At 39.9% G+C, this 25,720-nt stretch overlaps 1 protein-coding gene across 2 annotated transcripts in view; it reads right to left on the reverse strand.

The window, feature by feature from the left end:
* The window catches only part of QSER1 (glutamine and serine rich 1), an 85,026-nt gene that overhangs the window by 47,338 nt on the left and 11,968 nt on the right, over window positions 1-25,720 (reverse strand). The window contains exon 2 of one of the 2 annotated variants that reach the window (XM_050758757.1): window positions 333-445. In XM_050758757.1, the coding sequence (XP_050614714.1) occupies window positions 333-445 (113 nt within the window). Of the gene's footprint in view, window positions 1-332; window positions 25,287-25,720 lie in introns of those variants that run through there. The other variant, XM_050758758.1, reaches the window with a different exon arrangement.

The raw sequence follows: 25,720 nt of genomic DNA on the forward strand, positions 1-25,720 counted from the left end.
GGTGAAACTCCATCTCTACTAAAAAGTACAAAAATTAGCCGGGCATGGTGGCAGGCGCCTGTAGTCCCAGCTACTCGGGAGGCTGAAGCAGGAGAATCACTTGAACCCCGGAGGTGGAGGTTGCAGTAAGCCAAGATCACGCCATTGCACTCCAGCCCGGCCAACAGAGCAGTGTCAAAAACAAAAACAAAAAACAAGCTTATACTCTCATTTCATTTCCCATGGCATGAGTATGTCCTACACATTCAGAACCCAACACATGAAAATTGGTTTTCCTTCTTATTCACTAAATGTACCCAGACTCATAGTATATTTCACAAGAGAATTGTTACCAGTAGGTTGAGGTGTGGGAGCATATCCAGGAAGCTGATGAGAGGCTGCAAAACTCTGTCTCTGAAGGAGATCTGTTTCAGAGTGTGAGGGATGTCCTTCTTCATAGCTTAAACTAGAGGACATTAAAAATCAGTGAACAAAATATACAGTCCAAACCATTTGATAAAAAAAACTTCTAGAAGAGCAACTATAAAAGTAGTAGAAACTTTTGACCAACTTCCTGACCTATAGATTAGTGGATCAAACACAGTCTGACGATACTATCACAATGGAGAAAATATATTTAAGATGCATTAGGAGAAAAATAATACACAGTATTTTCTTTAATTCAACTCTACCTCAAACAAGAGTCTTTTTACTGGGAGAGGTAATGTGGTACAGCAGAAAAAGCAATATCCTGGACAACAGAGAGCTGAATTCATTGTATAGGCTCTACTTCTGGCTTACAGTGTAATTTAAATAAGTGACTCAATTATTGTTGGACTAAATTCATCTGTATAAAAAAAGGACCAGATGAAATAACCTCCAAAACCCAATTATAGTATTCTATGGAATAACAGATAATTCAAAAAAAGAATTAATACTATTTCCCAATAACTCACTGAGAAAACTTCAAGCTCAAACATTATCAGAGTAGTCCAAAACAAGATTTTTTACCCCCTCCCCTTGGAAAGGAAAGATTATGTTTTTATTTTGAGTATTTTAAACCCATAGAAAAAATCGAAACTTCAATGAACACCCATATACCTGTCCCTTAAGATTCAACAACTATTAAGATTTTGTAACATCATTTATTTTTCTGTATACACACACACACACACTTTTTTTTTTTTTTTTTTTTTGCTAAACAACTTGAAAATAACTTGGGAGATATCATCAGGTACATCTCATAGGAACAAGGACATTCTTATATAACCAGATATCACTATTAAACACATTTAGCATTAATTCAATAATCATATAATATATAGGTCATATTCCAGTTTCCCCCATTGTTGCCAAACATCTAGAAGTTTTAAGCTCTTTTTAACTAGGATTCAATCAAAATTCAGTGATTTCATTTGGTTATTTCTCTTAGTATCAGTGCCTTCACCCACCCCCTAATCCCTAATCCCTTGAACTTTTGAAGAATCCAGGGCAACTAAATTATAAGATGTCCCAAATTCTGGATTTGTCTTAAGAGACAGGGTCTCTGTCGCCCAGGCTAGAGTGCAGCAGCAGGATCATAGCTCATTGTAGCCTCCAACTCCTGGGCTCAAGCAATCCTCCTGCCTCAGCCTCCCAAGTAGCTGGGACTACAGGTATGAGCCACCACACCTGGCCTGTTGTGTACTTCTTATTGCATCACATGAGAAGGCACACGATGTCAGTTTGTCTCATTACTGATGATTCTGAGCTTGAAGTGGTTAAGGTAATGTGTCCTTACTAACGTCTGCAACACAGCCTGGTGTGGTGGCTCATGCCTGTAATCCCAGCACTTTGGGAGGGTGAGGCAGGTGGATCACTTGAGGTCAGCAGTTTGAGACTAGCCTGGCCAACATGGCAGAACCCCATCTTTACTAAAAATACAAAAATTAGCTGGGTATGCTAGCATAGGTCTCTAATTCCAGCTACTCTGGAGGTTGAGGCACGAGAATCGCTTGAACCCAGGAGGCAGAGGTTGCAGTGAGCTGAGATTGCACCATTGTACTCCAGCCTGGGTGACAGAACAAGACTCTGTCTCCAAGAAAAAAAAAAAAAGTGAAGTATCAACATTCCAGTAGTTTTACATCCGTCAATACTTGATCTTTTCAGTCTTCTTAATTTTAGCCATTCTAGGTGGGTTCACCCCATTGTGGCTTAATTTGCATTTCTCTGATAACATACGAGGAGGTGCATCTTTCTGTATGTTTGTAAGGCTATTCTTTTAGCTTCTCTTGTGAAGTTTATTCAAATCTTCAGTCCTTTTTAAAGATCTAAGTTGTCATCAATTTCATTACTGGGTATACATCCAAAAGGAAACAAGTCATTCTACCAAACAGACATTTACTCGCATGTTCATTGCAGCATTTTCACAATAGCAAAGACATGGAGTCAACCCAGATGCCATCAGCAGTTGACTGGATAAAGAAAATGTGGTACACAAACATCTTAGAATGCCACACAACCATTAAAAAGAACAAAATCATGTCCTTTGAAGCAATATGGATGCTGCTGGAGGCTATAATCCTAATCAAATTAATGCAGGCACAGAAAACCAAATACCACATGTTCTCACTAATAAGTGGGAGCTAAATATTGGGTACTCAGACAGAAAGATGGCGATAATAGAAACTGGGGGCTACTAGAGGAGGGAAGAAGTGGGGTAAGGACTGGAAATCAAACTGTCAGCTACTATGCTGAGTACCCAAGTAACAGGATCATTTGTATTACAAACTTCAGCATCATACTGTAACAAACCTGCACATGTACCTCCTGAATCTAAAATAAAAACCAAACCTGGGTTGTTTCCCTTCTTATTGGGTTTTAAGAGTTCTTTACATATCCTGGATCAAAATTCATTGTCAAATATATGTATTGGGAGTATTTTCTCCCAGTCTATTGGCTTGCCTTTTCATTCTCTTTCATTTTCCAGTGTCTTTATTTCTTTATTCCTTTTTTTTTTTCTTCTCTTTTTTTGAGACAGGGTCTCACTCCAGTCGCCCAACCTGGAGTGCAGTGGCATGATCATGGCTCACTGCAGCCTCAACTTCCTAGGCTCAGGTGATTCTCTCCTCAGTCTCCTGAGTAGCTGGGACTATAGGCATGCGCCACCACCACCGGCTAACTTTTTGTAGAGACAAGGCTTGTCCACGTTGCCCAGGCTGTTCTGGAACTCCTGGACTAAAGCAAGCAATCTACCCACCTTGGACTCCCAAATTGCTGGGATTACAGGTGTGAGCCAGCACATCTGGCCTCCAGTGTCTTTAAATAATGAGGTTTCAATTTTTGCTCAATGTGAATTATCAAGATATTTTGTTTTATAGTTTGTGCTTTTGGTGTCCTAAGAAATCTTCACCAACCCAAAGTCATATAATATACTCTCTTATGTTTTATAAGTTTTAATGTTTTTGCTTTTATGTTTAGGTCTGTGACTCATTTTGAGATTTTTTTGTGGGTATGGTGTGAGGTAAAGTTCAAGGTTCAAATTTTTCATATTTTCACTTTTTAAAAATTAGGTATAATTTGCATGGGTAGAATTCACCTTTTCTGGGGCTTTTTTTTTTCTTGCTCTGTCACCAGACTGGAGTGCAGTGGTGCGATCTCAGTTCACTGCAACCTCCACTTCCCGGGTTCAAGCGATTCCCCTGCCTCAGCCTCCCAAGTAGCTGGGACTACAGGCACCCACATCACACCCGGCTAATTTTTTGTATTTTAGTAGAGACGGGGTTTCACCATGTTGGCCAGGATGGTCTTGATCTCCTGATCTCGTAATCCGCCCGCCTCGGCCTCCCAAAGTGCTGGGATTACAGGCGTGAGCCACCGTGCCTGGTCTTTTTTTATTGAGACAAGAGTCTCACTCTGTCGCCCAGGCTGGAGCGTAGTGGTGCGATCTCGGCTCACCACAACCTCCACCTCCTAGGTTTAAGCAATTCTCCTGCCCCAGCCTCCTGAGGAGCTGGGATTACAGGCACGCACCACTGCGCCAGGCTAATTTTTTTGTATTTTTAGTAGAGACAGGGTTTTGCCATGTTGGCCAGGGTGGTCTTGAACTCCCGACCTCAGGTGATCTGCCCACCTCAGCCTCCCAAAGCGCTGGGATTATAGGAGTGAGCCACTGCGCCTGGCCCTCTAGTGTGTGTTCTGATACCTGCATAAACAAACCACAAAAACCAAGGGAGAGAACACCTCCATCACCACAAAGATTCCCCATCTCTCTGCAGTAAGCCCATCCTACCACCAAGTCCCCAGATCTGTTTTCTGCTTCTGTGATTTTGCCTTTTCCAAAATGTCACATAAATGGAATCATTTAATATGTAGTCTTTGTGTCTCACTTTTCACTTAGTGTAACACCTCTGAGATTCATCTATATGTTATTTCTATCAGTGATTCATTCCTTTTTATTGCTGAGCAGTATTCCATTGCATGGATGCACCAAAGGTTGGTTTTTTTTGTTTGTTTGTTTTTGTTTTTCTTTGAGACGGAGTCTCGCTCTGTCACCCAGGCTGGAGTGCAGTGATGCAATCTTGGCTCACTGCAAGCTCCGCCTCCCAGGTTCCTGCCATTCTCCTGCCTCAGCCTCCCGAGTAGCTGGGACTACAGGCGCCTGCCACCATGCCTGGCTAATTTTTTGTATTTTTAGTAGAGATGGTGTTTCACTATGTTAGCCAGGATGGTCTTGATCTCCTGACCTCATGATCCGCCCGCCTCAGCCTCCCAAAGTGTGGGATTACAGGCGTGAGCCACCACGCCTGGCCGGTTGGTTTGTTTTCTAAAACCTTCTCACCAGTTGAGAGACATCTGGGGCAATCATGAATATAGGTGCTATACCCATGTGCATAAGTTTTTGTGTGAACGTAAGTTTTAATTTCACTTGAGTAGGGAGATGACTGAGTTATACAGTAATGTATGTTTAACTCAGATAAACTGTATGTTTTCCAGAGTGGTTATAACATATTACATTCCCACCACTAATGTATGTCTAGTAACTGCATCCATGTGGGCCCTAGGTATTGTTAGTTTGTAAGTTGTTACTTTAAAAAAAAAAAAAATTAGGCTGGGTGTGGTGGCTCACAATCCCAGCACTTTGGGAGGCTGAGGTTGGGTGGATTGCTTGAAGTCAGGAGTTCAAGACCAGCCTGGCCAACATTGCAAAACCCCATCTCTACTAAAAATCCAAAAATTAGCTAGGCATGGTGGCATAGATCTGTAATTCCAGCTACTCAGGAGGCTGAGGCATGAAAACCAATTGAACCTGGGAAGCCAGAGGTTGCAATGAGCCGAAATCATACCACTGCACTGCAGCCTGGGCGACAGAGTGAGACTCTGGCTGGAAAAAAAAAAAAAAAAAAAAAAGCCATTCTAATTGATGTGCAATAAATATCTCACCATCTGCCATGTAGAAATCTTTAGTAAAAGTACTACTGAAATATTCTGCCCATTTTTATTGGGTTGTTTTCTATTATTGCGTTTTGAGAGTTGCTTATATATTCTGGAGCAAATTATTGGCCAGTTATGTTTTGCAAATATTTTCTCCCACCCAGTGGCTTTCATTCTTGTAACAGTATCTTTAGAAGGGCAAAAGCTCTTAATTTTGATCAGTTTTTAATTTACCTACTGTACTTTTGGTGCTGTACCTAAGAAATCTTTGTCTAAGTTTAAGACCTCAAAGATTTTCTGTTGTGTTTTCTTCTGGAAGTTTTATACTATCAACTTTTCCATTCAGGGCTATAATCCATTTGGAGTTAATTTTTTATATGTGGTGTAAAGTGTTGATACTCATTTTAAAAATTTCAATGTGCAATGGTTCCAACACTATATATGGAAAAGATTATTCTTTACCTATTGAATTGTCTTGGCACCTCTGTCAAAAATCAATAAACCATATATTTGGGTTTCTATTTCTTGACTATAGTATTATACTGACCAATGTCTGTTCATATAAATCAATCCACAAATAACTATATTTTTATACAATTGTATTTATAGTGTCTTCAATTCAATAACACAAATCTTCCAAATTTGTTCTTTTTCCAAAACTGTTTTGCTGTGCTAGGTATTTCCACATACATTTGAGTTAGCTTGTCAATTTCTATGACAACAAAAAAACTGCATTGAATCTAAACACCAATTTGGGAAAAACTATACCATCTTAAAAGTACTGAATCTTTTCAGCCATGAATACAGTATAGCTGCTTCTGGTCTTTAATTTCTCTCAACAATCTTTTGTAGTGTTTAGTGTATAATTCTTACATGTACTTTGTTAAATTTATCCCTAAGTATCTTTTGCTATTGTTCTAAATATTTTTGTAAAAAAACAAACTTGGAATACAATTTTCATACCATAAAGGTCACCCTTTTAAAGTATGCTAATCAGTGGTTTTTAGAATATTCAGACTTGTGCAACTGTCACCACAATGTAATTTTAGAATATTTCAATCACCCCCTAAATAAACATGTATCCATGAGCACTTGGTCCTATTTCCCTCCTCTTCTCAGCCTCTGGCAATCACTGATCTACCTTCTGTCTCTATGGATTTGCCTATTCAAAACAGTTCATAAAAACTGAATCATACTACATGTGGCCTTTTATAACTGGCTTCTTTCACTAAATATGTTTTCAAGGTTCACCTTGTTACAACATGGATATATCAGTACCTCATTCCTTTTTAGGGCTGAATATTCTGTTGTATGAATATACCACATTTTGTTTATCCATTCATCAGCTGATGGACATTTGGGTTGTTTCTACTTTGGGGCTATCATGACAATGCTATGAATATTCATGTACAAGTTTTTGCATAGATGTATGTTTTTAATTTCTCTTGGGTATATATATCCAGGAATGAATTTACTGGGTCAAATGAAAACTTCATGTTTAACATTTTGAGAAATGGCCAAACTGTTTTCCAAAGTGGCTGTACCATTTTACATTCCCACCAGCAAAGTGTAAGTTATAATTTCTCAACATTCTCACTAATATTTATTATCTATATTTCTCATTATCTATAATAGACATCCTAACAGGTGTGGAGTGGTTCTGATTTGCATTTACCTCATGATAACTAATAATGTAGAGCATCTGTGCATGTGCTTATTGACCACTTGCATCTTCTTTGGACAAGGGTCTATTCACATGCTTTGCTCATATTTTAACTGGGTTATCTTTTTATTATTAAAGTACAAGAGTTCTTTAAATATGCTGCATACAAGTCCCTGAAAAATCTATTATTTTAAACATTGTTTTCCATTCATTGGTTATCTTTTCACTTTCTGATGGTATCAGGTACAGCACAAAAGTTTTTATTTTGAAGTCCAATTTATTTTTTCCTTTGTCACTCATGCTTTTGATAGCATATCTAAGGAATAACTTGCAATCCAAGGTCATGAAGATTTATGCCCATGTTTTCTCTTTTTAGTTTTAGCTTTTACATTTAGGATGACTGATCCATTTCAAATTAATTATTTTATATGGTGTGAGGTAGGAGTCCAGCTTCATTCTTTTGCTACTCAAAGCGCAATGTAGAAATCCCTTAATACAAAAACCCAAATGCCCAACTGTTATTTTCAAAATACTCTTACAATTTTATATGCTTTTAAAATGATCATAGCAATCATTCTCTATATTAAAACAGGCTACATGTGTATTTCCTTACTCTGGTGGACAGAGCCCAGAAGCAATGACACTCCAGCAGCAAAGAACATACCCAGTACCCAGATGGGTTTCTCACACCATTCTCCAAGAAAAAGGAATCGAGGCTCCTTGGAGAAATGGCTGATTCTAGTACTGGGGCAGGAAATATACAAGATGAGTCTGGAGCATCTTGTAGTACCAGAAAGTAAGAAAGTGCTAAAAAGAAAGGGGGCAGAAAAGAAGGGAGAAAAAAAGACATTTATGTCAAAGGAACACACAAGCTAATTGAAAGAGTTCCCAATGACCAAAGCAGGAACATTTTGAGCAACAAAATAGTACTGGATTGTAACCCAAAGTATAAAATATATATCCATGGGTCCATACTGATAATTAAATGATTGAATAAATAGAGAGGAAGAGACAAATTTCCCTTGAGGAATTCCCAATTAATTTATGTAGATTTTCTATCCTAAAGGAGGGAGACCATTACTCCCCACGCAGGTGTGGACTGCACACAATGATGACTTTCCAAAGAGTATAGTACTGAAAGGTGGAAAAAAAAAGAGTAACTTTACAATGTAGAAACCTGATGAGAATCGACCAGGTGATAAAGGCCTATATCATTAGTGATAAATCACATTGATAGTATGTACCACTGACATGATGTGATGAAAGTGACACTTTGCCCCCGTGGTCTCCCTCCTCAAAACCGGTAACACCAGTCTAAACACGAAAAGAAAAAACATTAGGCAAATTCCAAAAGAGGGGTGTCCTACAAAATACTTGCCCAGTACTTCTGAAAACTGTGAAGGTTATCAAAAGCAAAGTAAAAAGAAGTTGAGGCCGGAGGAGTACTTGATAGCAGACTGAGCAACACAGCGATACTTAGTCTCTAAAAAACTTAAAAATTTGCCAGGCATAGTGGTGCTTGCCTGTAGTCCCAGCTACACATTTTGGCCCAGGAGTTCATAGGTGATCATGCCACTTAACTCTAGCCTGGATGAAAGAGCAAGACTCTGTCTCCAAAAAAAAAAAAAAAAAAAAACCTGCAACAACAAAAACAACAAACTAAGCTGGAGAAACTGTTATAGGTAAGAGGAGACAGAAAAAGACATTAAGTAAATCTATGGAAATCTGAATAAACTATACGTGTCAGTTAATAATAATGTATTAATATTGGTTCATTAATTGTAAGAAATGTCCCTACCAATATAAGATGGCAATAATAGGGAAAACTGGGGGGGAGGGGCGTGTATGGGAACTCTATAATATGTTCCTGATTTTTCTGTAAATCTAAAGCAGTTTCCAAAAATGAAGTCTACATTTAAAAAAATGTAAGCCATGCTAAACCTAAACACAACTTCCTAAGAGTTAGAATAATTATTGATCTAATTTATAAATATCAGGGTTTTCCGGACGAAGAGGGTGTTCCTTACAAATCTTTGCTAACTCCAGTCACTTCTTGAACAGGCAAGGAATTATTACACCTAAGTGGTTTCCTTGCCTCTGCTCTTGCCCCTCCTTCCCCTCCTCCTCAGCCTGAGTCATTCTCTTAAAAAGGTAAAATCAAATCACGAAAAACTTTCCAACGGCTTCCCACCTCACAAGTAAGAGCCACAACTTCTTACAAAGTTCTCAAGGCACTACATGATCTAGTTGCTGCTCCCTTACACTTCTGATTTTAGCTCCTATTTTTTACTCCAGCCACACAGGTCTCTTGCCTCATCCCTCAAACTCACTCCTCATTTCCCCTTAGGTCTCTGCTTAAATTTCACCTCACTCAAGATTTCCCTGACTACTTCATATAAAACAACATCCTTACTCTGTCCTCTCTCTCCACATGCCCTAACCCTCTTTATTTTTCTCCATGCATTAATACTCAACATACTGTATATAGTGTGCTAGTTTGCCCAGTATGCACTGAAAGGTAAACTCCTTCAGGACAGAGCCTTTGCTTTATTCACTGGTACATCCCAAGCACCCAGAATAGTATGTGGTACACAGTAGGTACTCATAAATAATTACAACCCATGTACAGTTTTGGAAGAGAAATCACCTTCAAGTTAGAGCTGAATCATCTCTCAAACTTGTACTGAGTGCCTACTTGACTAGGCAGGCATTCTGCTAAGGACTAGGGACTCAGAAATGAAAGATTAAGCCAGTAGGTCAGTCCATGCTAATTAAAAACTGAATTATCTGAGACTTAATATTATTAATTTTAGGCATTATATCAGGATTTCATATAAGGCCAAAACCTACTTGAGCTACCATCTAATGATGTTAATTATTGAAGCACAAATCAAGAGAGCTCTACATCATAAGTCACAAAGAGCAATACAGAGAAATGGTGGGGTGTTTTTTTTTTTTTTTTTTTTTGGAGACAGAGTCTTACACTGTCACCCAGGCTGGAGTGCAGTGGCACGATCTCAGCTCACTGCAACCTCCGCCTCTGGGGTTCAAGTGATTCTCCTGCCTCAGTCTCCCAAGTAGGTGGGACTATAGGCCTGTGCCACCACATCCAGTTAATTTTTGTATTTTTAGTGGAGATGGGGTTTCACCATGTTGGCTAGGCTGGTCTTGAACTCCTGACCTCAAGTGATTCGTCCGCCTCAGCCTCCCAAAGTGCTGGGATTACAGACATGAGCCGCCACGCCTGGCCATAAAATAGGGTTTTTTGGTATCTTATGTGCAATGGGATAAAGATTACATTTGACATAAAATTAGCTGTGAATAAAGCAATAGTAGTTAACTGAATTAAGAAAATATTAATAAAATCTCATGCCTCCCTCAAACAGTTAAACATCATTACCACATGGCCCAGCAACTCTACTCCTAGGTATATACCCATGAGAATGGAAACATGTTCACACAAAAACTTGTACATAAATGTTCATAGCAACATTATTCATAATAGTCAAAAGGTGGAAACAATCCAAATGTGCAAAAACTAATAAATGAATAAACAAAATGTGATGTATCAAACACTGGAATATTTTTCACCCACGAAGAGGCATGAAATACTGATACAGGCTACAACCTGGAGGAATCAGAAAGAACTATGCTAAATGAAAGAAGCCAAACACAAAAGACCACATATAATTCCATTTAGAGTTATGCCTGGCCGGGCATGGTGGCTCACACCAGTAATCCCAGCACTTTGGGAGGCCAAGGTGGTAGATCACCTGAGGTCAAGAGTTTGAGACCAACCTGGCCAGCATGGCAAAACCCCGTCTCTACTAAAAATACAAAAATTAGCCAGGCATGATGGCATGTGCCAGCTCCTCAGGAGGCTGAGGCAGGAGAATTGCTTGAACCCGGGAGGCGGAGGTTGCAGTGAGCAGAGATCACGCCACTGTACTCCAGCCTGGGCAACAGAGCGAGACTCTGAGACTCCATCTCAAAAAAAAAAAAAAGCGTCAAGCCCAACATAACAATGTTTCAATCAATAGACTATATGTACAACTTACAATACCTTATTTTTACTGTGCCTTTTCTATGTTTAGGTGTGTTTAGATACACAAATACTTACCATTGTATTACAACTGCCTAGAGTATTCAGTGCAGTAAGATGCTGTACAGGTTTGTAGCCTAGGATTGACAGACTATACCATATAGCCTAGGTGTGTAGTAGGCTACACCATCTAGGTTTGTGTAAGTATACCCTAAGATGTTTGCACAGTCATATAACTGCCTAACGACACATTTCTCTGAACATACCCCTTTTGTCAAGTGATGCATGGCTATATATGAAATGTCCCAAATAAGCAAATTCATGGAGACAGATTACTGTATTTGCTAAGGACTGGTGAGAGGGGAAACTAGAAAAGGCTGCTACTGGGTATGTGTTTCTTTATTAGGTAATGAAAATGTTCTAGAAATTAGATAATAGTGATGGCTGTACAACCTTGTGAATATTCTAAAAATTATGGCATTGTATGCTTTAAAATGGTCACTTATCCATGTAAATTATATCAATAAAAATTATATTCATCTGGCCGAGTGCAGTGGCTCATGCCTGTAATCCCAGCATTGTGGGAGGCTGAGGCGGGTGGATCATCTGAGGTCGGGAGTTGGAGACCAGCCTGACCAACATAGAGAAACCCTGTCTCTACTGAAAATACAAAATTAGCCAGGTGTGGTGGCGCATGCCTGTAATCCCAGCTACTCAGGAGGCTGAGGCAGGAGAACTGCTTGAACCTGGGAGGTAGAGATCATGCCACTGCACTCCAGCCTAGGCAACAAGAGTGAAACTCCATCTCAAAAAAAAAAAATTATATTCATCCAACCTTAGTGATCATTTTTAATTTTTCATGAACTATGCAACACTACCAAATAAGAAGGTGGTTTCTAGATAAGCCTTGCTGTCATGCATGTGTTCAATCTCTTACGGTTGGCCCATCTCCATATCCCACATAATAATGTTTTTTAAAAATCTGTATGCTTTATGGTTTTAAAATCCATTTCAGAAGGTATTAATCCCAGGAATAATAACCTGATAGTCACTGGTCTGTTGAGATTGCTTATTTTTTAAACAAAAGCCAGAATTTCTTTTTTGTAATCCTAAAAGGAAAAAGCATGCCTCAAAACATGGTCTTGATTTCTAATTCCCACGTTTGGACCAGTACAGACTCTTCTTTGAATATATGTACGTTTATGTAAGATAGGACCTATGGTGGCCCAGCATAGCCCTTCTTAATCCCCAAGCCCTGGGTAGTCATGGTAGGGAGAGAATAGTAAACTTTTACCATCACCTTACATACTCCAAGTATTACCTCAGCTAAAGCCTAGAGAACAATGAACCAAATGAACGAAGTTTCAATCTTCATATTCCCAGCCTAGCATAAAACAAATCTTCCATCTCCTCCCCACACACTCATGAATAAGGTATGAAATTGAGGACAAGGAAGGTTAGAATTTTGCAAAGGGAAGTATCATCTTCTTTCAGTCACTGTCACATTTTAAAAAAATTTATAATTTCCTCAAAAAACCAAAACAGGCCAGGTGCAGTGGCTCACACCTATAATCCCAGCACTTTGGGAGGCCAAGGCTGGAGGACTGTTTGAGTCCAGTAATTCAAGATCAGCCTGGGCAACATAGTGAGACTCCATCTCTACAAAAAATAATTAGCTGGGCATAGTGGCACCTGTGGTCCCAGCTACTCAGGGGGCTAGGGTGGGAGGATGGCTTGAGCTCAGCAGGTCAAGGCTACAGTTAGCTGTGATCGGGCTGCTGCACTTCAGCTTGGGCAACAGAGTGAGACTATCTCAAAAACAAAAACAACAACAAAAAACTAAAACAAACCAGCAAAGATTAGTTATCTGGTTATCACTTTCTATACTGTTTAAGTGTGAACATTTTTTAGTCAACTTCACTATAACAAAGAAAATTAATTTCTAAAGCAGATATAGCCAAGGCAAAAAAATTCATCTAAAATGTCCACTCATGCAGTGAAGACAGTATATGACTGTAAGATAAAATGCTTTTAAATATGTGCTCTTATGGTTCATATCCAGATATGAATAACATATAAACCTACTCCTTGATGCGTAAGAAATAAAACGCATTCCAGGTTTAAAAATCAATTAGCAAATGTTTCATAAAATACGTTAAATCTGAGAAAACAAACCAGTACTTGCACACAAGTAATAAGTTACTTAAACACTGAATAAATGATTTTGCCTTAAGGAGTCATATCACTTTGTCCTTTTTGTGTTAAATAATTTGGTCACTAATGCCTAGAATGTAATAAAAATAGAATTCTCTTCAAGCTTTGAAAATATTGTTACAGTTTTAGGTATATCAGCTTTTCACAGGTGAGAAAGATAAATATTCTGGATTGGAAGTTAGGAGCCCCAAATTCCAGTCCTGCTTCTGCAAATAAATGCTACAAGACTTTGAGCAAAATACATACTCTTGTAGAATACTTGTTTTCCTACTTATAAAGCCTAATGTTCTTTGTAGTTCTAATATTCTCAGTTAAGATTAATATTTTTACTTCATTTAGCACACAGTATTCTTTGGTATAAAATCTGAACAGAAATAAACACTAAGTCCACTGAATTAAGTCTGCACGGAACTCTAGCATATACCTATCCCATTCATACCTAAATGCCAAATATTTTTAAATCTTTATTTTGTTTTAGTTAATCCAGTTTGATAAGTTAAAAGTAAAAACATGTAGCCTAAGAATAATCAGCTCTTATTAAGAAATTATTTATCATGAATTTTAAAAAATAAACTAGGGAACTTTGAAACAACTGTGTAACAGCTGTATAAAAGCACAGCTCTGCAAACAAAGCTACAGGATTCAAATCCAGTTCTATATAAATTCTGTGACTTAGAGGCTAGCCACACAGATAATTAGTTAGATTTAACCAAGTCTCCGTTTCCTCAACAGTAAAATATGGGTAATAGTAACACCTACCTTCATCAGGTTGTTGTGAGAATAAACAATAAAGCATATATGGTCAGCAGCAACTAGCACAGTCCAGCAACTGGCACATAATGAATGCTGAATCAATGCTATTATTATTGCATCTAAAGGTGAGGTCTGCATTTATACAAATGACATTTATTGACTGCCAAGTGTTATGCTAGGGACTAGAGAAATAAAACAGCATAAGTAAATAAACATAACACAATCTGGGAAGACTTCCTCTAGGACATGACAACTGAGTATTAAAAGGAAGAGGAGAGGCCGGGCACAGTGGCTCACGCCTGTAATCCCAGCGCTTTGGGAGGCTGAGGTGGGCAGATCACAAGGTCAGGAGATTGAAACCATCCTGGCTAACATGGTGAAACCCCGTCTCTACTAAAAAAAAATTCAAAAACTTAGCTGGGCGTGGTGGCGGGCCCCTGTAGTCCCAGCTACTCAGGAGGCTGAGGCAGGAGAATGCTGTGAACCCAGGAGGCGGAGCTTGCAGTGAGCTGAGATGGAGCCACTGCACTCCAGCCTGGGGGATAAAGCGAGACTTCATCTCAAAACAAAACAAAACAAAGGAAGAGGAGAAATTATCCAAGGAAAGAAAAAGAAGGTTTCAAGGAGACAAAATCACATATACGAAGACCTAGAAATATTCCTAACATGGCACATTAGAACTGTAGTAATTCAGCATGGTTGTATTGGAGAATAGGGATATGAGGTAGACGGGAATCAAACAATGGAATATTATATACCAAAATAAGGATCTCACATTTTATCTTCAAGGGAATCAAGAGCCTCTCAAGAATTTTAGTAAGAGTTAAATTTATACTTTTTTGAGACAGGGTCTTGCTCTGTTGTCCAGGCTGGAGTGCAGTGGTGTGATCATAACTCATCCTAGGTGTGACCTTCCAGGCTCAAGCAATTCTCCCACATCAGCCTCCTGAGTAGCTGGGACCAAAGACGTGTGACACCATGCCTTGCCAGTTTTTTAAACATCTTTTTACAGAGACAAGGTCTCCCTGTGTTGCCCAGGCTGGTCTTGAACTCCTGGGCTCAAGCAATTCTTCCAGCTCCACTTCCTAACGTGCTGGGATTACAGGCATGGGAAACCTTGCCTGGCCTAAAGAATGGTTTGTAACCAGGCATGCTCATCAGCATCATCTGGTTAGTTTTTTCAAACTATATACATCCAGATCTCCCTTTCAGAAATTATTGATTAGTAGTTCTGACATGTGACATAGGACCCTATAAGTTCACTCTGAAAAGTTCAAAAGAATCACTATCTTAGTCTGATAAATACTGTGCAGAACAGAGCAAACCTTAAAGAGAGAAGGCCAAGATCCTATTGCAGAAATTATGAGGGCAAAACAGTGGCAATAGTTAGATACTTAGGAATCCTTAAAAAACACAATTGAGAAGACTTGCACGGAAGAAAGAGGAATCATGAATGACAGTGAGCCACCCATAAGGCTGAACAAACAGACGGTTTCAATTTTGAAAGCACTGAGTTTGGGGTGTTAAAAAGAGACATACTGTGAGAAATAATTGAAAGAGAGGTAACGAATATTCCTACTTCGGACTCAGAAGAGAAATCTGAGCTGGAAATAAAAAATTGGGGATCATTACAAATTGAGTGTTTTTTGAAGTCATGGAAGTGAATGAAAATGTCCAAAAGTGAGTCACATCAGAAGTGGGCTAAGGACAGAAATTATAGGGACACTGCTTTACACATATGACCAATAATATTAATTTCCTGCTTCTCAAGGATGTTATTTATCTGCAACTCAAAATTATTTGCAACTCAACTGAAGTACCACTCTTCCCTCTTCCACTTAAGATATCACAGAAATAGATGAGTAATAATACTAATATAGGGTGTATTAGTCCATTTTCACACTGCTATAAAGAATGACCTGAAACTAGGTAATTTATAAAGAAAAGAGGTTTAATCGACTTACAGTTCAGCATGACTGGAGAGGCCTCAGGAAACTTACAATCATGGCAGAAGGTGAAGGGGAAGCCAGGCATGTCTTCACAAGGTGGCAGGAGAGTGAGTGAGCGCAAGGGAAACTGCCACTTTTAAATTGTCAGATGTCATGAGAACTCCTTTACTATCGTGAGAACAGCATGGTGGAAACCCCACGAGCCAGTCACCTTCCATGAGGTCTCCCTTGACACATGGGGATTACAATTTGAGATGAGATTGGGGGGTGGGACACAGATCCAAACCATACCATTCTGCCCCTGGCCCCTCCCAAATCCCATGCCCTTTTCACATTTCAAAACTAATCACGCCTTCCCAACAGTCCCCCAAAGTTTTAACTCATTGCAGCATTAATGCAAAAGTCCAAGACTAAAGTCTCATCTGAGACAAGGTAAGTCCCTTCTGACTACAAGCCTGTAAAATCAAAGCTAGTTAGTTACTTCCAAGACACAATGGGGGTACAGGCATTAGGTAAATGCTTCCATTCCAAATGGGAGAAATGAGCCAAAACAAAGGGGCCAGGGCCCCTATGCAGGTTCAAAACCCAATAGGGCAGTCATTAAATAGTGAAGCTCCAAAATCTCCTTTGACTCCATGTCTTACATCCAGGGCACAATGATGCAAGGGGTGGGCTCCTACAGCCTTGGGCAGCTTCACCCCTGTGGCTCTGTGGCGTACAGCCACTGGAGCTTTCACAGGTTGGCATCAAGTGCCTGTGGCTTCCCCAAGTGTGTGGTGCAAGCTTTCAGAAGATCTACCTTTCTGGGGTCTAGAGGACGGTTACCCTCTTCTCACAGCTCCACTAGGCAGTGTCCCAGTAGGGACTCTGTGTCACGGCTCCAACCTTACATTTCCCTTCTGCACAACCTTGGCACAGGTTCTCTCTCTGAGAGCTCTGCTCCTGCAGCAGACTTCTGCCTGAACATCCAGGCATTTCCATACATCCTCTGAAATCTAGCTGGAGGTTCCCAAACCTCAACTCTTGTCTTCTGAACACTCGCAGGCCCAACGACACATGGAAGCTGCCAGTGCTTGGGCTTGCACCCTCTGAAGCAATGGCCTGAGCCGTACCTTGGTTTCTTTTAGCCATGGTTGGCGCTGGAGCAACTGGGACACAGGGTGCTGTGTCCTGAGGCTGAACAGGGCAGCAGACTGGTCCCACAAAACCATTTTTTCCTCCTAGGCCTCCAGGCTTGTGATGGGAGGGGCTGCCGTGAAGATCTCTGAAAAGGCCTGGAGACATTTTCCTCCATTGTCTTGGCTATTAACATTCAGCTCCTCACTACTCATGCAAATTTGTGTAGCTTGCTTGAATTTCTCCTTAGAAAATGGGTTTTTCTTTTCCGCCACAGTCAGGCTGCAAATTTTCCAAACTTTTATGCTCTGCTTCCCTTTAAATAAAAGTTCCAGTTTCAGATAATCTCTTTGTGAATGCAATGACTGAACACCTTCAGGATCAGCCAGGTCACATCTTGAATGTTTCGCTGCTTAGAAATTTCTTCCGCCAGATACCCTAAATCATCGCTCTCAAGTTCAAAGTTCTAGAGATCTCTAGGTCAGGGCAAAATGCTGCCAGTCTCTTTGCTAAAGTATAGCAATAGTGACCTTGGCTCCAGTTCCCAGTAAGTTTCTCATCTCCCTCTGAGACCACCTCAGCCTGGACTTCATTGTCCATATCACTATCAACATTTTGGTCAAAACCATTCAACAAGTCTCTAGGAAGTTCCAAACTTTCCCACATCTTCCTGTCTTCTTCTGAGCCCTCCAAACTGTTCCAACATCTACCCGGTACCCAATTCCAAAGTCACTTCCACATTTTCAGGTTATCTTTATAGCAGTGCCCTACTCCCGGTATCAACTGTCTGTGTTGGTCCATTTTCACACTGCTATAAAGAACGACCTGATACTGGGTAATTTGTAAAGGAGAGGTTTAACTGACTCACAGTTCAACATAGCTGAAGAGGCCTCAGGAAACTTACAATCATGGCAGAAGGGGAAGGGGAAGCAAGGCATGTCTTCACAAGGCAGCAGCAGAGAAAGAGCAAGTACAGTGGAAACTGCCACTTTTAAACCATCAGATCCCAGGAGAACTCTCTCACTACCATGAGAACAGTATGGGAGAACCCCACCCCCATAGGCCAGTCACCTCCTACCGGGTCCCTCCCTCGACACATGGGGATTACAATTTGAGATGAGATTTGGGTGGGGACACAGAGCCAAACCACATCATAGGGATCAATTCTATCTTATTTAAAGACAACGAGTAATCATTCATAACTTGGTACTTTTTTTTATTTCTTCTAAAAAATAATGGGATACATGTGCAGAACGTACACGCTTGTTACATAGGTATACATATGCCATAGTGGTTTGCTGCACCTACTGACCCATCCTCTAAGTTCCCTCCCCTCTTTCCCCACCCCCCGCAACAGGCCCTGGTGTGTGTTGTTCCCTTCCCTGTGTCCGTGTTATAACTTGGTCCTTTTAAACTCAATTACCTGAGATGCAGATTTAAGGGACAGGTAGAGGAAGAGGAAACCATAAGAAAGTTTAACTAAAAACTTGAGAGGAAAACCAGGAATGTCTCCAAAAATTAAAGGAACTTAAGTTTCAAGAAAGGAGGACTAACTGCTGCAATAAGGTTAGACAGTTAGAGAAACTGTTTGAGGAGACAATAATAATAAATCAAGCATAGCTATGACACACATATTACATATACATTACCTGTACAATTATTACAGTGTACTATCTCCTCCCACAACCCCTTGCACTACGAAGTTCTGTGGACCAGAAGGCTAGGACCAAAACAGAAAAAGCCAACTGGAACAAGAAAGCAGTTATAACAGTGGCATGAGGGAGGTAGGAAAAGGCAGGGAACAGGAAGAAGAAAGTGCCTGTAAATCCTAATTTATGGCCTAGATCTAAAATGTCCATTCTGAGTTTTACTCTATTTACCTTTGATCTTAAAGTTTTTGTTTAAAATTTCTCATTATATTGGCAGTGTAGCTGCAGAACATTTCTACCGTATCCATTTCAACATGCTCAATGTTATTTTCAAGGGAAAATTTCACCTTAAGTCTATTATGTCTTTACTGAGTATATGCATGCAAAAGGCATGAGTGAAAGGTATACACAATGACAAAGTTCCTGCCATCATGACCTGTTGTTAACTATGGGGGATTAAACAGTATACAAGTGTCCAGCCAATTTTACAAAATAGAATAAAACAAATATATGGCAGAGCAGGGTAAATTAATTTATTCAACAGATACTAGATGTTATGTACCAGGCAATAAGCAAGGCACTGGGGATATAATAAAAGACAGGATAAGTCTTTGAAGAGCTTACAGTTTAGTTGTGAGGCAAGGTGGTAAATAAAAGGAAACCAACTAATAAAACAATTATAAACTCTATCAAATGAATAAAGAAGAAAAAAGTCTAAATACAGACGTTATGGGAGAAAGAGGACACAGTGATCAGCAATGCCTCCTGAAGAAGGGATCTTAAGCAAGCCCTGCCCCAAACCAAAGGAAGAGAAATAACAGTTAGGAAAAGGCCTGAATTGGGAAGAGTCTGGAACACAGAGAAGCTGAAAGAACACCAGCATATTGTGAGTGTACTAAGGGAAGTGGGTGAGCAGTAGGAGATCCATGGAAAGGTAGTAGTTAAGGATCAGACATGGAAAGCCTTGTAGGCACAACCAGTCTGGATTTCATTCCAACTGCAATGGAAAACCAAAGGATTTTTAAGCATGGGAGTGCCTAAATTACATTTTTTAAACATAGCTACCCGCTACACAACTTACCTTAGTTTCCAAACTAAAATCAATACCAAGGGAATCCTAAAATCAAAATACACCTTATAATGTCATGACCACACCCCCCATATACACATGACTACCCAAGTAGCTCCAAGTTTCAAGAGAAATTGCTTTTAAAATAAATGTTAAAGGATCTAGAGGTTAGGACAGGTGCAGTGGCTCACACCTGTAATCCCAGAACTTTGGGAGGCCGAGGTGGGTGGATCACCTGAGGTCAGGAGTTCAAGACCAGCCTGACCAACCTCATCTCTACTAAAAATACAAAAAAACTGGCCAGGCATGGTGGTGTGTGTCTGTAGTCCCAGCTACTTGGGATGCTGAGGCAGGAGAACTGCTTGAACCCGGGGGGCGGAGGTTGCAGTGAGCCAAGACTGTGCCACTGCCCTCCAGCCTGGGCCACAAGAACAAAACTCTGACTCAAAAAAAAGGACCTAGAGTTTAATGAACTTGGCTACCAACTGCTGAATAATCTCACATCGTCTTTCAGTTTAAAAAAAAATCAGTGAAAACATCAAATCGATAAAGCTGTTGATAAAAGATACTTCCCTTCCTTGAACCCAATTTTAGAGAAAATAGAGGTAGAAGAGACAGATGAGTCAAACATGCTAAACTTTTCAAGAAATGAATGAGCAATAATAAAAAAGACAATCACAAGTGTGGCACAGACATGGGGAAATTGGAACATCCACGTATTTCTTTTCATTTTTTGAGATGGAGTCTTGCTCTGCCGCCCAGGCTGGAGTGCAGTGGCACGATCTCAGCTCACTTCAACCTCCACTTCCTGGGTTCAAGTGATTCCCCTGCCTCAGCCTCCCAAGTAGCTGGGACTACAGGCGTGTACCACCACGCCCAGCTAATTCTTATATTTTTTGTAGAGATGAGGTTTCGCTCTGTTGGCCAGGTTGGTCTTGAACTTCTGACCTCACGTGATCCACCCATCTCAGACTCCCAAAGTGCTGGGATTACAGGCGTGAGACACTGCGCCTGGCCCATATATTTCTGATGGGAATATAAAATGGTACAGCCAATTTAGGAGAGAGAAATTTGGCAATTCCTTAAAATGTTAAACATAAATTTGCAACAGTTCCACTCCCAGATATCTACCCAGGAAACATGTTCATACAAAGTCTTACATGCAAATATCCACAGCAGCATTATTTGCAATAAGCAAAAAGTAGAAACAACCCAAATGTCCATCAAAAGAGTTCAGATAAACAAAATGTGCTGTGTCTATGCAGTGAAATATTATTCGGCCATATACATCATTAATGATCTTTACCAAAAATCCTATTTTATTTTGTACAAATGATACACTCAACTTGGTTAAGCAGAAGATGTTTGTTTTCACTAAGCAAGGTCAAATTAGTAGTATGGAATTTCCTATCTAGTGGGGTGGCAGAGTATGTTAAAAAACTTATATATCAGTTCCAAACAGTATTCACAACAAAAAGAGACAGATGTTGGCATTTGTAACACATGCGCAAGAAAAATACTGGCAAAGTCAAGGCAGCTAAGAATTTCTGTCTGCTGTTTCACAGGGAAATAATGAAATGTGATGGTGATATGGCATATGCTTGGCTATATCCATGATAACAGCCACCAAGGCCTGGATTGGACAACTCCAAAATTGCATTTCATCATCTTCCTTTTCTATTTCTGTCATCATTTGCATTATCAATCTTTCTTCTGAACAAAGATAAGATTTTTAGGTCCCAAGTTTTCCCCATTTCCAATATTTCATTTTTTTGTAATGCTTTTCTTTTCTTTTGAGAAAGTGTCTCATTTTGCTGCCCAGGCTGCAGTAAAGTGGTGATCATGGTTCACTGGAGCCTTGACTTCCTGGGCTCAAGTGATTCTCCTGCCTCAGCTACCTGAGTAGCTGGGACTCCAGGTGCATGCCACCATGCTCAGCTAATTATATATTTTTTGTAGAGACGAGGGTCTCCCTATGTTGCCCAAGCTGGTCTCAAACTCCTGGGCTCAAGAGATCCATGCCTGCCTTGGCCTCCCAAAGCGCTGGGACTACAGGCGTGAGCCACCATGCCCAGCCTATGCTTTTCTTTTAAAAGAAATACATCCATCAAAGCAAATTATTTTGTGTTTGCATGTACTAACTACCTGTAAATACCAGGCATGTTTATTTAAGAGATAGACAAAAGTGGTTATATGAGCCTTGCCTGGATGGTTGTCTCTTATTTTGGCTACAAAGGAATGAATAAAAATGAACTAACATATAGCTGGTTACTTCTCAACACGTAACACAGTTCATATTTCCATGATTCAAATGTATGGGTGCTATGAAATGTTTTTTTCAGCTTTTTCAATGTATCCTTTTGTTTGTGGCTTAGTCTTTCATTTACCAAATTAAATTTTCTCCCTTGTTTGAGAAACTTGTAGAGCCAATTTTTCACAATTTTTCACAATACATCACGATTTTATGTATTATTATTAACATAGTCTATGATTTCTGGCATTAGATAAAGGAAATCTGTCTAAAAATATATTTATCACAATTCACATCTGGATATGAACTAGATTTATAGACAAACATTTACACATCTTTGGTTTAATACAAGAATTTAATAACATTTTAGGGTAGAAAAGAATATTTTCAGGTGAACCAAAATCCAAAATTGCATTATTCATTTTATACTCAATGTGCTGTTCTTTCCTTACAAACTTTTAGAAAAGTAATCTGAAATCATCTAGAAGCTTAAAAAGTTTGATGCTTCTGTTTTCCTAAGAAAATTCCACAAATTTGTAAGCCAAAGACTTAATAATAAAACCGGTAGTATTTTATCCTGTTGTAACTGTACTATACTACTTATACTATTTCAATTGTACTATAATATTAGAAGACTGACTTCAAGTACTAAAACCAATAAAATATGTACAGATTGCCTTAAAATATCCTACCTACTGTAGTTATGTCAAAAAAAATTTAATTCTGGCTGGGCGCAGTGGCTCACGCCTGTAATCCCAGCACTTTGGGGGATCGAGGCGGGCGGATCATGAGGTCAGGAGATCGAGACCATCCTGGCTAACATGGTGAAACCCTGTCTCTACTAAAAAATACAACAAAAATCAGCCGGGCGTGGTGGTGTGCGCCTGTAGTCCCAACTACTCAGGAGGCTGAGGCAGGAGAATGGCATGAACCCGGGAGATGGAGCTTATAGTGAGCCGAGATCGTGCCATTGCACTCCAGCCTGGGCGACAGAGCAACACTCCATCTCCAAAAAAAAAAAAAAAAAAATTAAGTATTTATCTTTCAGAGTTCTCTTTCATACTACGGTTGAAAGAGGTACATAGCCTGAAATTTGCTTTGAAATGATACATGGGAGTAGGGAGAGAAAGTATGTAGGGATATACATGAAAGACCCACCATGTGCTAAAATTGTTGAAGGTGGGTAATGGATACTCAGGGGTTCATTATACTTTTCTCTCTAAATTTGTTTGGTTTGAAATTTTCTATAAAAGTGTTGTTGGCCAGGTGCAGTGGCTCATGTTGATAATCCCAGCACTTTGGAAGGGTCAGGCAGGAAGGTCACTTAAGCCCAGAAGTTTGAGACTACCCTGAGAAAATAGCAAGACCCCATCTCTACAATGAACAAAAACAAAAACAAACCCGAATTTAGCCAGGCATGGTGGCACACACCTGTAGTCCTAGCTAGTTGGGAGGCTGAGGTGGGAGGATCGCTTGAGCCCAGAAGCTTCAGGTTGCAGTGAGCCACTGCACTCTAGCCTAGATGACAGGATAAGACCCTGTCTCTTAAAAAACGGAGTTTTGCTCTTGTTGCCCTGGCTGGAGTGCAGTGGTGCGATCTCGGCTCACTGCAACCTCTGCCTCCCAGGTTCGAGTGATTCTCCTGCCTCAGCCTCCCAAGTACCTGGGATTACAGGCATGTGCCACCACACCTGGCTAATTTTGTATTTTTAGTAGAGACAGGGTTTCACCATATTAGTCAGGCTGGTCTTGAACTCCTGACCTCAGGTGATCCACCTACCTCAACATCCCAAAGTGCTGGGATTACAGGTGAGCCACCGTGCCCAGCCCCAATTTTTTTAACTTAAAAAAAAAAAAAACCCTAAAAACTAAAAAATAGTCTTTTTTATAGTAGAGAAAATCAACTTGAAGGTGGCTAATTCTTGTTCTGCACTATGAATTCACAACAAAGGTTAAAGAAAGAAATTATAATGAATTTTAGAGACATATATATTTTAATACAAGTTATGCACTAAAAAAGATTTTATAACATATTAATCAAATGTCATAACACACAAGTTTACTATCTTTTAAATTTCCCCTAATAAGCATATCTATTAAGAGCAAATAGTAGACATACTGTGAAGTATGCTTGATATCTATGAGGATGGTGCTAACATGACCTTCTTAAAAGGCAGCCCAGTAGATCAAGGTTAATTAGCTGGTATACTAGATTAGCTTTTTAAAGCAAGTTTGGAATCTTCAACTCCTATGCCTTATTAAAACACAACTTAGGGCTGGGCGCGGTGGCTCACACCTGTAATCCCCGCACTTTGGGAGGCCGAGGCTGGCGGATCACGAGGTCAAGAGTTCTAGACCAGCCTGACCAACATAGTGAAACCCCGTCTCTACTGAAAATACAAAAGTTAGCTGGGTGTAGTGGCGTGCGCCTGTAATCCCAGCTACTTGGGAGGCTGGGGCAGGAGAATCGCTTGAACCTGGGAGGCGGAGGTTGCAGTGAGCCGATATAGCACCACTGCATTCCAGCCTGGGCGACAGGGCGAGACTCCGTCTCAAAAAAAAAAACAACAAAAAACAAACAAACAAAAAAAAACACAACTTAGGAGTCTTAGAAACAATTTTAATCATTACCATGTTAGAGGATCAGATTTGAGTCAAAAACCTGCTGTTTAAAAAAAAGTAACACAAAGGTATTAACAAATAGCAAAAGACCATCTCTAAGTTTTGGGTTTCTTGAGGAGTTGGAGTTTTCCGCATAGGCACAGTTCTACTTAATTCCCATCCTTCCAAATGGTTCACACTTTTACTCTGGCCTCATTCCACCAGTGCCTTGTGGCTCTGGCCAAATCAAACTCTGACTTGAAGTAGTTTAATGTCTGTTTAAGTGAAAATAGTACCAGCTGCTTTACCAGAGTAGTGTTCATCTTGCAGTTTTGCTCAATATGAGAAATGTTTTAAAATGTTAAGCCATCTGATCTAAGCAGATCCAAGCAAAAGTATTTTAGCTTATCCACATATTTGTGTTTGCTTCACTGGGTCAGACAAATCTGGTCTCAAGTTACTTAAACAGGATCAGTGATCACACAGTAATGAGAATGATGGCATTAGGCCATATGAAAATTTCATTATTTTACGTTTAGTTACACCCCATAAATGCCTACATGCCTAGCAACATAGGAGAAGCTACACGGTAAGGATCACGGTAAGGATCCCTAAAGAGTCTTTAACTTAGAGAGGCCAAATTTAAACTCTGAAATATTAGACAAGTAAAAGCAGAATATTCCCCATTAAACATATTCTTTATTAAATCAATATTCACTTAACAGTTATTATATGCCAGGCAAGTGGGGGGAAACACAGCTGAAGTTCTACTGTCAAAAAACACCCAAGCTAAAGGACAGAGACTACAATAAACAAGAACAGAGAAGTATTTATATCAAGGATTGATAAACGTTATGAAGAAACCTTAAGCAGGGTTGACGGTGATGGGGGTGCATACCATTCTTTTGAGGGTACTAAGGAGAGGCCACTGATCAACATGAGGAACTTATGCAGATTATCTCAGGAAAAAGTGGTCCTGGCACAGGAAAAAGCACAAAGGCCGTAGATAAGAGCATTCCTAA

The sequence above is a fragment of the Macaca thibetana genome, chromosome 14 (assembly GCF_024542745.1).
Source record: "Macaca thibetana thibetana isolate TM-01 chromosome 14, ASM2454274v1, whole genome shotgun sequence".
Taxonomy (NCBI): Eukaryota; Metazoa; Chordata; class Mammalia; order Primates; family Cercopithecidae; genus Macaca; species Macaca thibetana.